At 31.5% G+C, this 16667-nt stretch overlaps 1 protein-coding gene and 2 pseudogenes across 1 annotated transcript; all 3 read left to right on the forward strand.

The window, feature by feature from the left end:
* Positions 1 to 331: 331 nt before the first annotated feature.
* LOC117704072 (olfactory receptor 10AG1-like) lies at positions 332 to 5710 on the forward strand. The gene is made up of 2 exons (XM_076928266.1): positions 332 to 412; positions 2671 to 5710. The coding sequence occupies exons 1-2, from the start codon at positions 398 to 400 to the stop codon at positions 3613 to 3615; spliced, it is 960 nt and encodes a 319-aa protein (XP_076784381.1). The 5' UTR covers positions 332 to 397; the 3' UTR covers positions 3616 to 5710.
* Positions 5711 to 6608: 898 nt separating this feature from the next.
* On the forward strand, positions 6609 to 10033 carry LOC117703170 (olfactory receptor 10AG1-like; annotated as a pseudogene).
* Positions 10034 to 15258: 5225 nt separating this feature from the next.
* Positions 15259 to 16267, forward strand: LOC117704131 (olfactory receptor 10AG1-like; annotated as a pseudogene).
* Positions 16268 to 16667: the final 400 nt, after the last annotated feature.

A 16667-nucleotide genomic window follows, 5' to 3' on the forward strand; every position in this document is an offset into this window, starting at 1 on the left:
ATATGTCCCTATACCCATACATATACAGGAAGCACTAACTTGACTCAGAGAGAGGAGTGTTGTGTGTGGAGATGAAAACATGGTGGTGGGTAATAGTAAAAATTAAAGAGGAAATGCAGAGTGAATTTGATCAAAACACATTATATGCATGAAATAAATTCTTAAAATAACCTCTCTGGATATTATTTTTCTTGTTGCATCCAATTCTTTGAATGACAGGCACAATTGGTATCTCAATTAGAAGGTTGCATGGGAAAAGAGTTTATCCCAGGGTAGAAACTCTTACTATTTAAGGAATATAAAAAAGTGTTTAATCTGAGATATTTGAGAAGGCAGTTAGGAACTGTTTCAAATAAACTTCATAAGCTGAAAAGTATGTTTGTCTTTCTCATTTTTGATGCAAGCAATAATGGTAAGTATTATATTGAGCCTAGAAGCATATATGTGAGTGTGAAAAGATTTTGTCAAACACAAGTTTATTTGTACAAGTATATAACATTTTAAAACCAGAAAAAATAATTCAATTACAGAGAATTAGATAAAGATTTAGTGATTAAATTTTAAGAACTGACAAGGTTGACTTTATACACTTCTAGATATAATTATGAATGAAATAGAAAGTATTCATTTACACAGTAATCCTATGTAGGATTACTACATATTATTACTACTTTGTAGGAGCAATCTTTACCAATATCTTAATTTAACTCTCAAAATATATTAAGAAAATAAACAGTTTAGGAGATATTCAAACATTTTGCATATGTCAAGTCTAGAGATGGGATGTTTAAAGACCTCAATTTTATATAACTGTTAAGGAACTTAGAGGAAGGATATTATTAGCTACTTACATCCTATGCTGCTTGTATTAAAAGGCTTTCTTTGTTTTCTATCTTATTTTCCTACATTTGTCTTTTGCTTAAATTGGAATGTGTGTGTAAGTGTGGAATGGTTATGCAGCTAAATAACAGTGTAGAAGTAGCACAATCTGAACTTGAAACTCTTTCTTAGTAGCATCACTACTTAATAAACTATAGATATCCTAGCAGCTCAGTTATCGCATGACTTGAGGCATCTACATATCGCTTTGCTCCTTATTTTTATTTTATCCAATAAGTTAAAACCATATGACTTCTGGAGTCAAAAATGTCTGATTTACTCTATTGAGTAATGCTCAATCAGGATAAATGTCCTCACAAATATGTATACATTCTTTACGGTGACTATGTTCATAAACATCTTTGTCAAACCTTTTTAACCAAAAATACAAAATGAATTTTTGAAGTCTCTGCTCTCTAGTAGAAGCAGAGAATTTTTTTCTAAGCCAAACACAGGTTTGTGCCCACTGTCAACCTAGCTCCTTTTCTGCATTACGTTGTCGCCAAGCTTTGACATTCTCTACTGTCACTATTGTAAAACAACATGGAAGATTTTTTTTAATCATTGTCATAATTTTCAAATTAAAATTATAATATAATTATAAAACATTAAGAATATTTTAAGTGCTTTAATATTTTCTAGAATATCATCAACAAAAATTAAATTTATGTTTAATGTTTTGAAATATGTTCCTTTATAATTGTCCAGACATACAAGTGTTAACAAATGATGATGAGCACTTTATTTCTATAGTTAACGACTTATTTTTATTTTACTATTATTCATAATTTAATAGGAACACAAAGTAGCTCATACCAAAAAATATTACATGATATACTTACACATGAAAGAATGGAAATGAAATATTTCATTCACACTTGTGCTCCCAAATTTATGTGACCATTAACACAGATATATATATATATATGTATATATGTATATATACATATATATACATATATGTAAGATATATATAATGTGCAAATGGTGTGGGTCAGAACTTTAGCTACAAATAATTGTTTGTTGGTAGAGAAGAAATATTAATATGTAACAACTAATTTGATATATTATTATTTTATCTGGTAATTTGATAAATTATTATTGCAAAACAATATTCAATGTGTTATAATAAAGTACAGAGACTACTAAGATATTTTAGTCAATATTAAAGAATAAAAATAAAACAAAACAAAAATAACATAAACCTGAATATACACTGTGCACATACAACCACACAGACAGAGTCTATGATAACATAAACTGAATGGAAAAAGATAGGAGGTGAATGATGTAAGACAATCCTGATATTCACTCCCCCAAAAAAGTGTAAACAGAAATTATGCCTGCAGATTTCATTAACTTATATTGGAAGGGAAATTCAATTTGAAATAAACATTTTATGACATTTTATGGCTTAATTTTAGTTTTGTAATGTTCAAATTACGAAGTTCCACAGAAAACAAGCCAAGAAAATACATTGGGGACACTACAGCAAAACTATAAAAAATATTTAGAATTTAAAGGTACAAATAAATTATTAAATTTAAATTAAAGTATATTGTCAATGTCAATACACAATAAAACATATCTCAGAAGCTTCAAAGATCAAATTCTATATGGTTAGTTATTAATTATGAAAATATAATTAATTATAGTTTTAAAGCAATGAAATTTAAGCTTCATTATTAAAAAGAACAAAAACAAAAGTGTGTATTCTTGGAAAAGCATACATAAAACTAGGTAGACTAAATGCAGAAGTGAGATGTATTTGTGATTTAACATTTTCCACAGGTGAAACAAGAAGAGCTCGAGGCCATAGACAATGTTTCCACAGTGATGCAATTTGTGCTCATAGGATTTTCTGACCTGCCCAGCCTCCAAGGGTTTTTATTTGCAGTGTTTTTTGTAGTTTATATAACTATTCTGATTGGAAATTTCCTCATAATACTAATAACCAGTATGGTCCCTGCATTGCAGAAACCCATGTATTTTTTTCTAGCAAATTTTTCCTCTCTGGAAATCTGTTATGTATCAGTAACTGTTCCAAGGATTCTGTTCAACATTGAGGAACAGGACAGAAGAATTTCACTGATGTCCTGTGCCACACAGCTGTGCTTTTTCCTTGTTTTTGGAACTACAGAATGTTTGCTTCTGGCTGTGATGTCCTATGACCGCTATGTGGCCATTTGCAACCCTCTGCACTATCCTTTGGTTATGAACCCAACAAAGTGCACACAGCTGGCAGCCATCTCCTGGCTTGGAGGCATCCCAGTCCAGATAGGACAAACCTGTCAGATATTCTCTATGCATTTTTGTAATTCTAACAAAATCAACCACTTCTTCTGTGACATACCACCAATTCTCAAGCTGGCTTGCGGGGACACTTCAGTGCACGAACTGTCTGTCTATGTGGTTGTTATGGTGGTGGCTGCACTTCCATTTATACTGGTGCTTACATCCTACAGTAAAATCATTGCCACCATCCTGAGTTTGCCAACAGCCAAAGGGCGAGCAAAAGCCTTCTCCACATGTTCTTCCCACCTGCTGGTGGTACTGTTGTTTTATGGATCTGCTACAGTTACCTATTTGAGACCAAAGTTCATGCATTCTCCTGGAACTGACAAACTGCTGTCTCTGTTCTACACCATTGTTACCCCCATGTTCAATCCCTTAATATACAGCCTTAGGAACAAGGAAGTGATTGCTGCACTGAGAAAGTTAATACTCCAAAAATAGAGCCACGTGGACACATTAAACTTTTTTATTTTCTTAATCTTCTGATAACTCACTTATTGTGAAATGTTTTATCCCCATATTGAGAAGGGAATCCCATCCATTTTATAATGAATTTTTCTCAAACTTAAAGTTTTTTGTACAGTTTCTTCTGTTTAGAATTATTAAGCAAAATAATGATCTTCAGTGAACCCTCTTGGAAAAAAAGTATTTATTTTTAAAAATAAAATGTTAATAATTCAAATTTTGTTTTAAATATATGAATAGAATTCAAAAATTGATGTCCACATCTTAAAGTTAATATATTATTATTTCCTCAGATTCTCATATCTTATTTTTTGACAGTCTTCTTTTATTCTGAAATATATAAAGGAATAACTACTAGCAGAAACACAATAATATATGCTTATTGAATAAGTCAATAGTGATGAGTTAGTCAGTGAGTCTCTCTGGACCCTACTAAAAATTGTGAAAAAAATCTAAATTGGACATACTCAGTTCCTATTTGAGTTTATTTATTTAAGTGATATTGTTCCCTCTCCTATGGGATACTTCCAAAAAAATACTAAGGGGAAAAGAGACTTCAGTCTATTCCCCTAATTAGAATGCAATGACTTCTGGTATGACACAGCACTGTAAACATATTCAATATTTTCGCATATATTGTTCTTCTTTATTATTGTAACCCTAAATTACTATGACAACCTGTTGTTGTTTTTTCTCTATAAAACTACAATTCAAGTGTATATTTATTTTTCTTATGTTTATAACAATGATTTCTATGAATTGAAATGTAAACCCAACTGTACGAGTAATTTCAGGATTCACTGAAGTCCAAAGAGCTATGTTTTGCCTGCGTATATGTGCTATGATGATTTTAATCCTGACTAGGGTTACTAAAATTATGTAGCTTTTGATGTTGTATTTGTGAGGAAACTGAACATCATTTAGCTTATACATCTATCTTTAGCTTTTCATCTATCTTATACCCGATTTCCAAAGTTACAACTTGTTTTAGATGAGGGTGTGTCTTTTATGCAGTTGTATTGTCATTGCAAAGTTGTGCCTGATCAATTTATGAACTGCTACGCATATGCAGACAAGCAGCCCAATTAGATGTAGTGGTCAAGGATCAATATGAAAATAAAGTAAAATAATTGGGAAGAGAGAACTGTTAGCAGGTGTGGGAGGAGTAACGGTGGCTAATGTAAATAATATGATCACAGTATATTCCTTAAATGTATAAAGTTGGTGAAAACAACTGCCAAAAAATAAAAACTAAAATCATTTAAAAATTTTAAAGTCACCGGGCGGTGGTTGCACACGCCTTTAATCCCAGCACTTGGGAGGCAAAGGCAGGCAGATTTCTGAGTTCAAGGCTAGCCTGGTCTACAGAGTGAGTTCCAGGATAGCCAGGGCTATACAGAGAAACCCTGTCTCAAAAAAAACCAAAAAAATTTTTTTTTAAAGTCATATTTAGTTTTGGATTTCTGCTTCAGAATAAAGGATAAGTTTTTCCTACATATGGCAATACAAATTGAATAAATGTACTCACATCATAAGGCATATATGCAATTTTATGACAAATTGGCAATATAATATTTAATCTTAATGACTAAAGCTATAAAAATAAAATGTTAAAAATATGTAAACTATGTGGTGTAAGATATAATCCACCAAAGGAAATTATCTAACTGAATTTCTGTCAAACTTAGATAATTGACTTTGATGATAATTATTTTAAAAGACTGGAAAGTATTTACAAATTCATTATATAACAAAGGGAATAGTCACATTATTATATTTTCACCTACCATTTAGTTATAATTGGGACTATATAATAAATGAACATGTAAAATTTTTGAATTTTATACTTAACCCAAAGAGGTATATAAGTATTGTAAAAATTGTGTAAAATATGGCTTGCATCATTAAACATTAAAATCTATATAACCCAAATTACTATAATGTTAATGGTATATTCTAGTGGCTATAACTAGGAGAGATTCAATCACAAATGATAGAACTAAAATTGGAGACATATATAACTTTTGCATAGTGATAACGTTCAATGTATACATAGAATGGCTATCTGTTTGTCTATCTATAAATTAGTATTTTATTTACATAAAATATTCCATAGCCTAAATAAAGCATCCTAATCAAATATGTTTCTCAACTATGTTTTAGATAAATGTTATGCTTATGCGTTCTGTAGTTCATAATCATTACAAAGTGAAAAACTATCATTCTGGTTGGCTTGATCTTAACATTGATTATTCATGTGGTATTTGTCATTTGAAATTTGAAAAACAGAGGGATGCCAACAGCAGAAAATTGTCTTTTCTTATCATCTAGGTGTTGAACAGGAAATTGTTCTTTCTAGAAACTCTTTTATCCTGCTATGGTTTTGGAACTACCTGCTACAGAAGAAGTTATGTGTAGATATTCTGCATCTTTTTTACAGTTTGTACATATAAAAGTAAAATGGGCACTCTTATTATCAGTCATTACTCTTTACCACCTGTATAACATTGGGAATATAGAGCCCTGACTGGATCACTAGAAAAATGAGTTTTATTTAGGGATGTGGTGCATAATGTTTTTCTGTACTCACAGGTCTCTATACATCTACATCTACTACATCTACATCTACTACATCTACATCATCTACATCAACATCAACATCATACACATACATATACATATATACACATACACATATACACATCCCATATACATACACACACACGCACACGCACACACACACATACATACATTTGGCACTAACTTGAGTCAGGTAAAAGAAAGGGTATTGGGTGTTGAAAGTGAAAGATGGTTGTAGGGATGGGAAATTTAGAAAGAGGAAAAGCAGAGTGAATTTTATCAAAACACATTATATATATTAATTAAGATTAAAATAACAAGTCTGGGTATTATTATTTTTTTACTGTCTTTTTAAGTTAGAATTTTACTGTCTTTTTAAGTTAGTTAGAATGCTGCATAAGAAAAGAGTTGATTTCCAGTGTAGCAAGTCTTACCACTTAAGGAATATAGTTAATTTAAAATCTGAGACATTTGAAAACACAGTTAGCAACTGTGTCAAATCAGCTTCAGAGCTGAAAAGTCTAGTTTACTTTCCCATATTTGGTACAAACAAGAACAGTGTGTTTTATATTGTACCTAGAATTAAACAGGTAAGTGTGAAATGATTTTGCCAAATAAAAATTTATTTTGACAATATATACACTCTTTTAACTCCAGAGAATAAAATTCAAATAGAGAATTAGATATGTTTTTAATGCTTAAATTTTAAGCATTGATTAAGGTAGACTTTATTTATTTCTGGATATAATTATTAAGTAATTACATGGAATAAATAGAAGATGTTCAATGGTAAAGTAATTCTATGTAGTAAATATTTTTATCATCACTACCAAGATCTTCATTTAACTCTCAAAATGTATTAAAGAAATAATCTGTTTAAGCAATATTCAAATACGTTACTTAGGCCAAGTCTAGAGACAGGATGTCCACAAAGCTCAATTTTATATAACTGTTAAGGAAGTTAAAGGAATAAGATTATTTTTATCTATTTACATCCTATCCTACTAGGATTAAAATGCTTCCTTTGTTTTCCTGTATTAGTTTTTTCCTTAAACTGGAATAAATCTGTAAGTGTGCAGCTAAGCAGCAGTGTAGAGATGCCACTTTAAGCTATATCTTAATAGCATCACTACTTGCTAAGTTACTGATATCTTAGCAGCCCAGTCTTCAGATCTTGTATGAGAGCTCCTACTTTTCACTTTGCTCATGCTTCTTTGAATATTTTTTTCTGATAAATTAAAACTGTATGTGATCTCAGGTCACAAAAGTCAAATTTGATGTCTTGAGTAATGCTCCATCAGGATACATTGTCCTTACAAAAATGCACATTTTCCTTATGGTGACTATGTTTAAAGAAGAGTTGTCAAATGTTTTCTAACCAGCAACAGAATGTAAGTCTCTGCTGTCTAATAGAAGCACACAATGGCTTTTTTTGTGAGTAAACAAACAACAGTGTCAATTCTATTGTCATCCTAGCTTCAACTCTACCTGACTCCTAACCTCTGCCATTTTCTACTGTCACTACACTGAGATCAGACTGCAGATATTTTAAACTATTTACAATAATTTTCTAATTAAATTATAGTATAATTACAGGAATTTAAAAATATTTTAAGTAATTTACTATTTTTCTAGAATATTTTCAATCCAAATTAAATGTATGTTTAAATTGTGTTGAAATATGTTCTTTTATCATTGTCTAGACTTACTTGTGTTCACAAATGATAATGGAGTTCCTCTCCTTCTTATATTTAGCTACCTATTTTAATTTTTCTATTATCCATAAAATACTTTAAAAGCAAGACAACTCATACCACAAACTATACTAGTTAAAATTTACAACATATATAGCCATACTTCAAATCTGAGCATGCATCCATGCATATATGCGATGTATTTAATATACAAATGGTGTGTGTGTCAGAACTTCAGCCACAAATATTTGCTTGTTTGGGGGGAAATGTCATAAGAAATAGGCATTTTGATGTTTTAGTATTTTATCTAGTAATTTAATGAATTACTTTTGAAAAACAATAGTCTATATGCTACCCATAAAAGATAGTGATGATTTAAATCTTTTAATCAATACTTACAATTAAGGAAGCAAAATAAGGTATGCATGAATACATATCTGTGCATGCACACGTGAGAACGCACACACATACACACATGAGAGACAGAAAGAGAGAGAGAGAGAGAGAGAGAGAGAGAGAGAGAGAGAGAGAGAGAGAGAGTCTTGTAACACTGAATGAAAAAGAAATAAGTGCTAGTAGCAGAAGTCGTGAGAACTGTAAATTATTTAAGACAACTTAAAGTCTAACCACAATTTATGCTTGCTGATTCATATAACTTACATTGGAAATAAAACTCAGTTTAGAGCTGAATAATATTTTATGGATTCATTTTAATTTTATTTTAGTGTTGAAATTATAAAATTTCACAGAACCCAGGCCTAGAAAACAACCTGGAGACACCACAACAAAACCATAGGAAAGCTTTTCAGATTTGGAAGGACAAATCAATTATACAATTTAAAATACGGTGTATTTCCAATATAAATCCATAAGAAAATATATTCGTGAAGCTTAAAAGATCAAATTCTATGTGTTCATTTATTAATTATGAAAATATATTTAATTATAGTTTTAAAGCAATGGAATTTAAACTTTAATTAGTAAAAAGAAAAAAAAAGAACTATAATGTGTGCTCTCAGAATAGCATACATAAAACTAGGTAGACTAAAAGGAGAAGTGATGTTTATTTGTGATTTAATATTTTTCACAGGTGAAACAAGAATTCCAGCCCATAGACAGTGTTTCCACAGTGATGCCATTTGTCCTCATAGGATTTTCTGACACTGCCAAACCTCCAAGGGTTTCTATATGTAGTGTTTTCTGTAGTTTATATGATTATCTTGATTGGAAATTTTCTCACAATAATAACGATCACTATGAACCCTGCATTACAGAATCCCATGGGGTTTTTTTGTTTGTTTTTTTTTGTTGTTGTTGTTGTTGGGTTTTTTTTGGCAATTTTTTCCTCTCTAGAAATCTACTATGTATCAGTTACTATCCCAAGGACTCTGTTTAGCACTGAGATGCAGCACAGAACTATTTCATTGATGTCCTATGCCACACAGCTGTGATTCTTCCTTATTTTTGGAACTAACAAATATTTTCTGTTGACTGTGATGTCCTATGACTGCTATATGGCCATCTGTAACCTTCTGCACTATCTTCTGGTTATGAACCCAACAAAGTGCACTCAGCTGGCACCAGTCCCTTGGTTTGGAGGCATCCCAGTCCAAATAGTAAAAACCTATCAGATATTCTCTATGCATTTTTATAATTGCAATTAGAAGTGGTCTAATCAAATAGACCACTTCTTTTGTGACATACCACCAATTCTCAAGCTGGCTTGTGGGGACACTTCAGTACACGAACTATCTGTTTATCTGGTTGTTTCAGTGGTGGTCTCTCTCCCCTTTATACTGGTGCTTACATCCTACAGCAAAATCATTGCCACCATCCTGAGGTTACCAATAGCCAAATGCCATGCAAAAGCCTTATCCACATGTTCTTCGCACCTGCTGGTGGTACTGTTGTTTTATGGATCTGCCACAGTTACCTATCTGAGGCTGAAGTCTATGCATTCTCCTGGAACTGACAAACTGTTCTCTCTGTTTTATGCAATTGTGATTCCTATGTTAAATCTAATATACAGTCCTAGGAACAAGGAGGTGACTGCTGCACTGAGAAAGTTAATACTCCAAAATAGGGCCATGTGTATGCATAGAAACTTATTGTTTTCCTAATGTACTGACAACTTGCTTATTATGCAATATTTTATCCCCATAGTGAAAAGGAAATCATTTTTATTTTATAATAATGCAAATATTTCTGTGCAGTTTATTTTGTTTAGATAATGTTAGGCAAGATCAACTATCTTCAACCATCTTTGAAAAACATGTTTAATTTTAGAAGAAAAGTTTAATAATCTCCACTTTCTTTTAAATATATTGGTAGAATTTAAATTCAATGTACATGTGTTAAAGTTAATAGATAATCATTTATCTAAGTCTTTATACTATTTTTGACTATCTTCTATGATTCTGAAGTATATAGAGCAATAATTGCCAATAGAAATAGTATAATAAATGCTTATTGAATAAGACAATAAGTAATGAATGAATTATCAATGAGCCTTTCTGGACCCTACTAGAAAATTCTGAAAAAAATCTAAATTGACTCATTTTCAATTAGTTATATAGGTGATTCTGATTACCTGAGTTATAACTCCAAAGTAATACTAAATGGAAATCTGAGACTTACACCCTTTCCCCTAATTAGATTGCAACGACATTGTGGTATCACAGAGCACTACAAACATCTTCAATGTTTTTTACACATTTTTCTTCTTTCTACTGAAATCCTAGATTACTTTACTGTAATATTTTTTGTTTGTTTGTTTCTACACAGGGTTTCTCTGTGTAGCCCTGGCTGTCCTGGAACTCACTCTGTAGACCAGGCTGGCCTCGAACTCAGAAATCCGCCTGCCTCTGCCTCCCAAGTGCTGGGATTAAAGGTGTGCACCACCACTGCCCGGTCTGTAATATTTTTTAATCTTGTTGCTCCTTTATAAAGCTCCTATTCAAATATATGTTTCTCTGCTCCCTCATTTTTACAAAAATGATTTCTATAAATTTAAATGTGAACTCAAATGCATGAATAATTTTAAGATTTATTTAAGTTCAAAGAGTTAGGTTGGGTCTGCATATATGTGCTTTCTTAATTTTAACCCTGATTAGGGACACTAAAATTGTTCAGTTTTGAACTGATTTTTAGGAAATTGAAACTCATTCAGCATACCCAGACATTTCATTTATCTCCTATCAGATTTCCAAAGTAGCAACTTGTTTTAGAGGAGGTTTTGTCTTTTTCTATATTGGTGATGCCATTGCTAAGGTGTACCTGTTCAGTTTATGACATCCTATGTATATGCAGACTGAATTAAACAGTGGTTAAGAACTACATGAAAATAAAATAATATACTTGGGAAAAATTATATAAAATATGACTCTCATTGTTAAACACTAACATCTATATAACTCCAATTAGTGTAATTTCAGAAATATACATTAGTGACTATACCTAAGGAAAAATAAGTCATAAATGATACAACTCAAAATTGGAGAAATATATAACTTTTGCATATTGATAACATTCAGTGTGTATATAGAATGGCTATCTATCTGTCTCTGTATCTACAACTGAGTAATTTACTTACATATAATATTCCTTAGCTTACATGAAGCATCCTAATCCTTTGTGTAACTCAACTGTTTTCCATATGGTTATGTCTACATAAATGTTAATGCATATGCATTCTGTAATTCCTAATAATTTCAAAGTGTAAAACTATCACTCTAGTTGACTTGATCTGATCATGGATTATATGTGTGGTATAAACAGTTTATGAAACTTTCAATTTGAAAATGTAATGTTAACAGCAGAAAATTGTCTTCTCTGGTCTTCCGAGGATTGAAGAAGAAACCGTTCTTTCTAGTAAACAGTTCTGACTTCCTACTATGTTTTGGGGGGTAAATTCTACCAAAGAAATTATTTATACATATTCTGTATGTTTTTTAGTGCTTGTACACTTAAAAGGAATAATTGGCACCATACTTACCATCCATTACTGTTCCTCACCTTTGTAATGTGAGGAATATAGAGCCTGACTGGATCACAAGACATGAAGAAGAAAATGTCTGGTTGCAAATCACATTTATGCCTGAACAATCCTAGACTCTGATATCTCTTTTTTAATAATAAAGGAAAAAATTCTTTTCATACTAATGCACTATTGATTTGTCACCATTTTAATGTATATTCCACTTAATTCGTATATCATGTGAAGTCATAAAATGTTGATGTTTTCAAGTGTCACAGTACTCAATGATTGCAAAAATGTAGAAGCTAAAAACCAGGCAGAATGGTGCATCTCTCAAGAATCATCTCAGGAACTCGTTTTTGTATTAGATGCTAATTAATACAAACTCCCATTGATAGCAACATGCATAATAAGAGAATGTATAGCACTTGGTACTAAATGAGTTATCTATGACACACATACTCTTTTCAAGGTTAAGGGAATCTTGTAAAAGGAGATAAAAGACTGTAAGATCTAGAACAATCTGACATCTGAAGCAAATCAATATTTCCTGGACATAACAGGACTGCCGCATGTGTGAACTCATAGGAACTAGGATAGCATGCATAAGACTTACACAGGGTAAATCCAAACTAAGTATTAGAATGGAACTGGAAGGCCTCCATGAAGCCTCAACCCTATTTGACTGAGATGCTATCAGCATTCAATGGGAAACTAATACATTTTATTCAGGGTTGTGGTATATAATGGTTTTCTGTACCCATTATGTGGTTTCTACTCCCACGTATATACATATGGCACCAACTTGACTTAGGGAAAAGAAGGGGCATTGGGTGTTAAAAGTGAACTGTGGTAGTAGGGAAGGGGAAACTAGGAAAAGAGGAAATGCAGAGTAGATTTTATCAAAACACATTATACACATTAACAAAGTTCTTAAAATAACCTGTCTGCATATTATTTTAGTTGTTGTATACATCTCTTTGAGTGACAGGTAGAATTAATAACTTAGAATTTTATTTGGGAAAGAGTTAATCCCCAGGGTAGCAACACTTAGTACTTAAGGAATATAGTTGGTTTATAATCTGGGACATTTGAGAGGGAGTTAGCAACTGTTTCAAATGAACTACATAGACTGAAAAGTATATTTTTTAATTTTTGCTGCAAGCAATAATGGTAAGTAATATAATGAGCCTAAAACAAATATTAAGTGTGAAATGATTTTATCAAATACAAGTTTATTTGTGCAAGTATATACCACATTAAAAACATAAAACATAATTCAACAACAATGAATTAGATAGTTTTTAATGTTTAAATTTTAAGCACTGATTAAGGTAGACTATATATTTCAGGATATAATGATTAAGTAATCAAATGGAAGAAATAGAAGGTGCTCTACTATAAAATAATCTCATGTAGTAAGGATCACTATCATCATACCAATGTCTTCATTTAATTCTCAAAACGTATTAAAGAAATGTACTATTTAGGAGATATTCAAATATTTCACATATGTCAGGTCTAGAGATAGGATGTCTACAAAGCTCAATTTTATATCTCTGTTAAGAAATTTATAAGAAGGATATTACTAATCAACTTACAGCCTATCCTGCTTGCATTAAAAGTCTTTTTTTTTGTTTTCCATCTAGTTTTCCTGTATAAGTATGTTTCTTATATTTGAGTGAATCTGTAAGTGTGGAATGGTTATGCTGCTTAACAGCAGTATAGAGATAGCACAATCTGAACTTGCAAGTATTTATTAGTAGCATCACTACTTACTAAATTATAGAAATCCTAGCAAGTCGGTTAGCAGATTTCCAATGAGGTCATCTACTTATTCCTATGCACCTACTGTACATACTTCTTTGTTTTTTGCTGATAAGTTAAAACTATATGAGCTCTCAGGTCACAAAAGTCAGATTTGATTCCTTGAGTAATGCTACATCAGGATACATTGTTTCACAACTATGCATATTGTCCTTATGGTGACTATGTTAATAAAAATAATTGTCAAAAGTTTTTGATAGTAACACAATATAAATTTCAATGTCTGGTGTCTAATTGAAGATATTTTTAATCCAACCATAGTTTTATTTTTATTGTCATTCTAGCTTCATTTCTACATGACTTCCAGTCTTCTAGCCTCTGCCATTCTCTATTGTCACCACTGTGAGAACACACTGAAAAAAATTTAAAATATGTACCATAATTTTCTAATTGCAATAATAATATAATTCTAGAACTTCTAGAATATTTAAATAATTTACTACTTTTTCTAGAATATTTTCAAAATCAAACTAAATTAATGTTTAATGTGTGTTGAAATATGTTCCTTTATCATTGTCGAGACTTACAAGTATTAACAAATGGTGATAAAGTCTCGCCTTCTAATTTCATTTTCTATTATGTACGACATAGTAGGAACACAAGGTAGTTCATACAAAAACATACATAATATACTACTTATGAATGAATTACATCCAGAGTTATAATCGTAATCATTATATGAGCATGCACACAAACAAATATATATGATGTGTTTAATGTACAAATCGTGTCGGTTATAACTTCACTTACAATTGCTTGTTTTGTGAGGACTCTTTGTATGAAACAGGAACTTTGATATATTAGTATTTTGTCTAGTAATTTAATAAATTATTCATATAAAACAATAATCTATGTGTTAACATCAATTATAGTGATAATATTTTTCATGAATATTGAGAGTTAAGAAAATAAAAATATTAAGATAAGAATGAATACATATGTGTGCACACACACAATCACACTGGTAACATCCACTGATATGAGGATGAGAAGATAAATTATTGAAGACAATCCAGATACTCACTCTTGAATGTAAAATCAAAGCACAATTTATACCTGCTGATTTCCTTAACTTCAACAGAAGGTAAACCCGGTCTTGAAGTAAGGAATATTTTATGATATTTGATAGCATAATTTTATTTTTTAGTATTAAAATTACAAAGTTGCCCAGTACACAATCCTAGAAAACACATTGGACTCCACACAGCAAAACTACAGAAAATATTTTCAGAGTTTGGAAGTACAAACTAATTATACAATACAAAATAATGTATATTTCCAATGTAAATCCACAATAAAATATATCTCAGAAGATTAAAACACCAAATTATATATGGTCACTTATGAATTATGAAAATATATTCAATTATAGTTTTAAAGCAATGAGACTTAAGCTTTACATTATTACATAGAAAAAAACCTAAATTGTGTACTTTCAGAAAAGCATACATAAAACTAGATAGACTAAAAGGAGAAGTGATGTGTATTTGTGATTTAACATTTTCCACAGGTGAAACAAGAAGAGCTCGAGGCCATAGACAATGTTACCATGGTGATGCCATTTGTGCTCATAGGATTTTCCGACCTTCCTAACCTCCAAGGGTTTCTATTTGCAGTGTTTTCTGTAGTTTATATAATTATCCTGATTGGAAATTTTCTCATAATACTAATAATCAGTATGGACCAAACATTAAAGAAACCCATGTATTTTTTTCTGGCAAATTTTTCCTCTCTGGAAATCTGTTATGTATCAGTTACTGTCCCAAGGATTCTGTTCAACATTGGGACACAGGACAGAAAAATTTCACTGATGTCCTGTGCCACACAAATGTCCTTCTTCCTTGTTTTTGGAACTACTGAAAGTTTGCTTCTGGCTGTGATGTCCTATGACCACTATGTGGCCATCTGCCACCCTCTGCTTTATCCTCTGGTCATGAACCCATCAAAATGCACACAGCTGGCAGCAGGCTCCTGGCTCGGAGGTATCCCAGTCCAGATAGGACAAACCTGTCAGATATTCTCTATGCATTTTTGTAATTCTAACAAAATTAACCACTTCTTCTGTGACATACCACCAATTCTCAAGCTGGCTTGTGGAAACACTTCAGTGCATGAACTCTCTATGTGGTTGTTTTGGTGGTAGCTGCACTCCCATTTATACTGGTGCTTACATCGTACAGCAAAATTATTGCCACCATCCTGAGTTTGCCAACAGCCACAGGGCGAGCAAAAGCCTTCTCCACATGGTCTTCCCACCTGCTGGTGGTACTGTTGTTTTATGGATCTGCTACAGTTACCTATTTGAGGCCAAAGTCCATGCATTCTCCTGGAACTGACAAACTGCTCTCTCTGTTCTACACCATTGTAACTCCCATCTTCAATCCACTGATATACAGCCTTAGGAACAAGGAAGTGATTTTGGCTCTGAGAAAATTACTTTTTAAAGCATATTACTAATCAATTTTGTCCTTTTGAAGTACAGATTGTAATGCAGTTTTTATAGAAATACCTTAACTCTATTCAAGTTTGCATTGAGACTGTAATCACTTCCCACTTATGTATATTTTGACCTAAGAAATTATGAAATTTTGCATTATTTGTATGTATGTATATCCATATATCCATATATTTTTGCAAACCACCTATATTCAATGATCTATGCCTGAAAAAATTCTTAATAAGTATTTTGAATTTGTTTATCTTTTCTTTGTGCATATATATGAAAAGTGTTGAATGTTATTGAACAACATTCATTATAAGAAAATAAATATTACTTACTAAGTATTAACATTTGTAGACTTTCATCTTTGGTTCTGTACTTTATAGAATCGTATTTATCAACCATAAGTTATTACAGAATAATTTTTTTACATTTAAATAAGTGAATGTATATTAGTCTGCCATGAATTGTAGTGCTAGATATAGCTATGTAATTTACAGTATCCATAGTA

This window comes from Arvicanthis niloticus, chromosome 2, assembly GCF_011762505.2.
Source record: "Arvicanthis niloticus isolate mArvNil1 chromosome 2, mArvNil1.pat.X, whole genome shotgun sequence".
Taxonomy (NCBI): Eukaryota; Metazoa; Chordata; class Mammalia; order Rodentia; family Muridae; genus Arvicanthis; species Arvicanthis niloticus.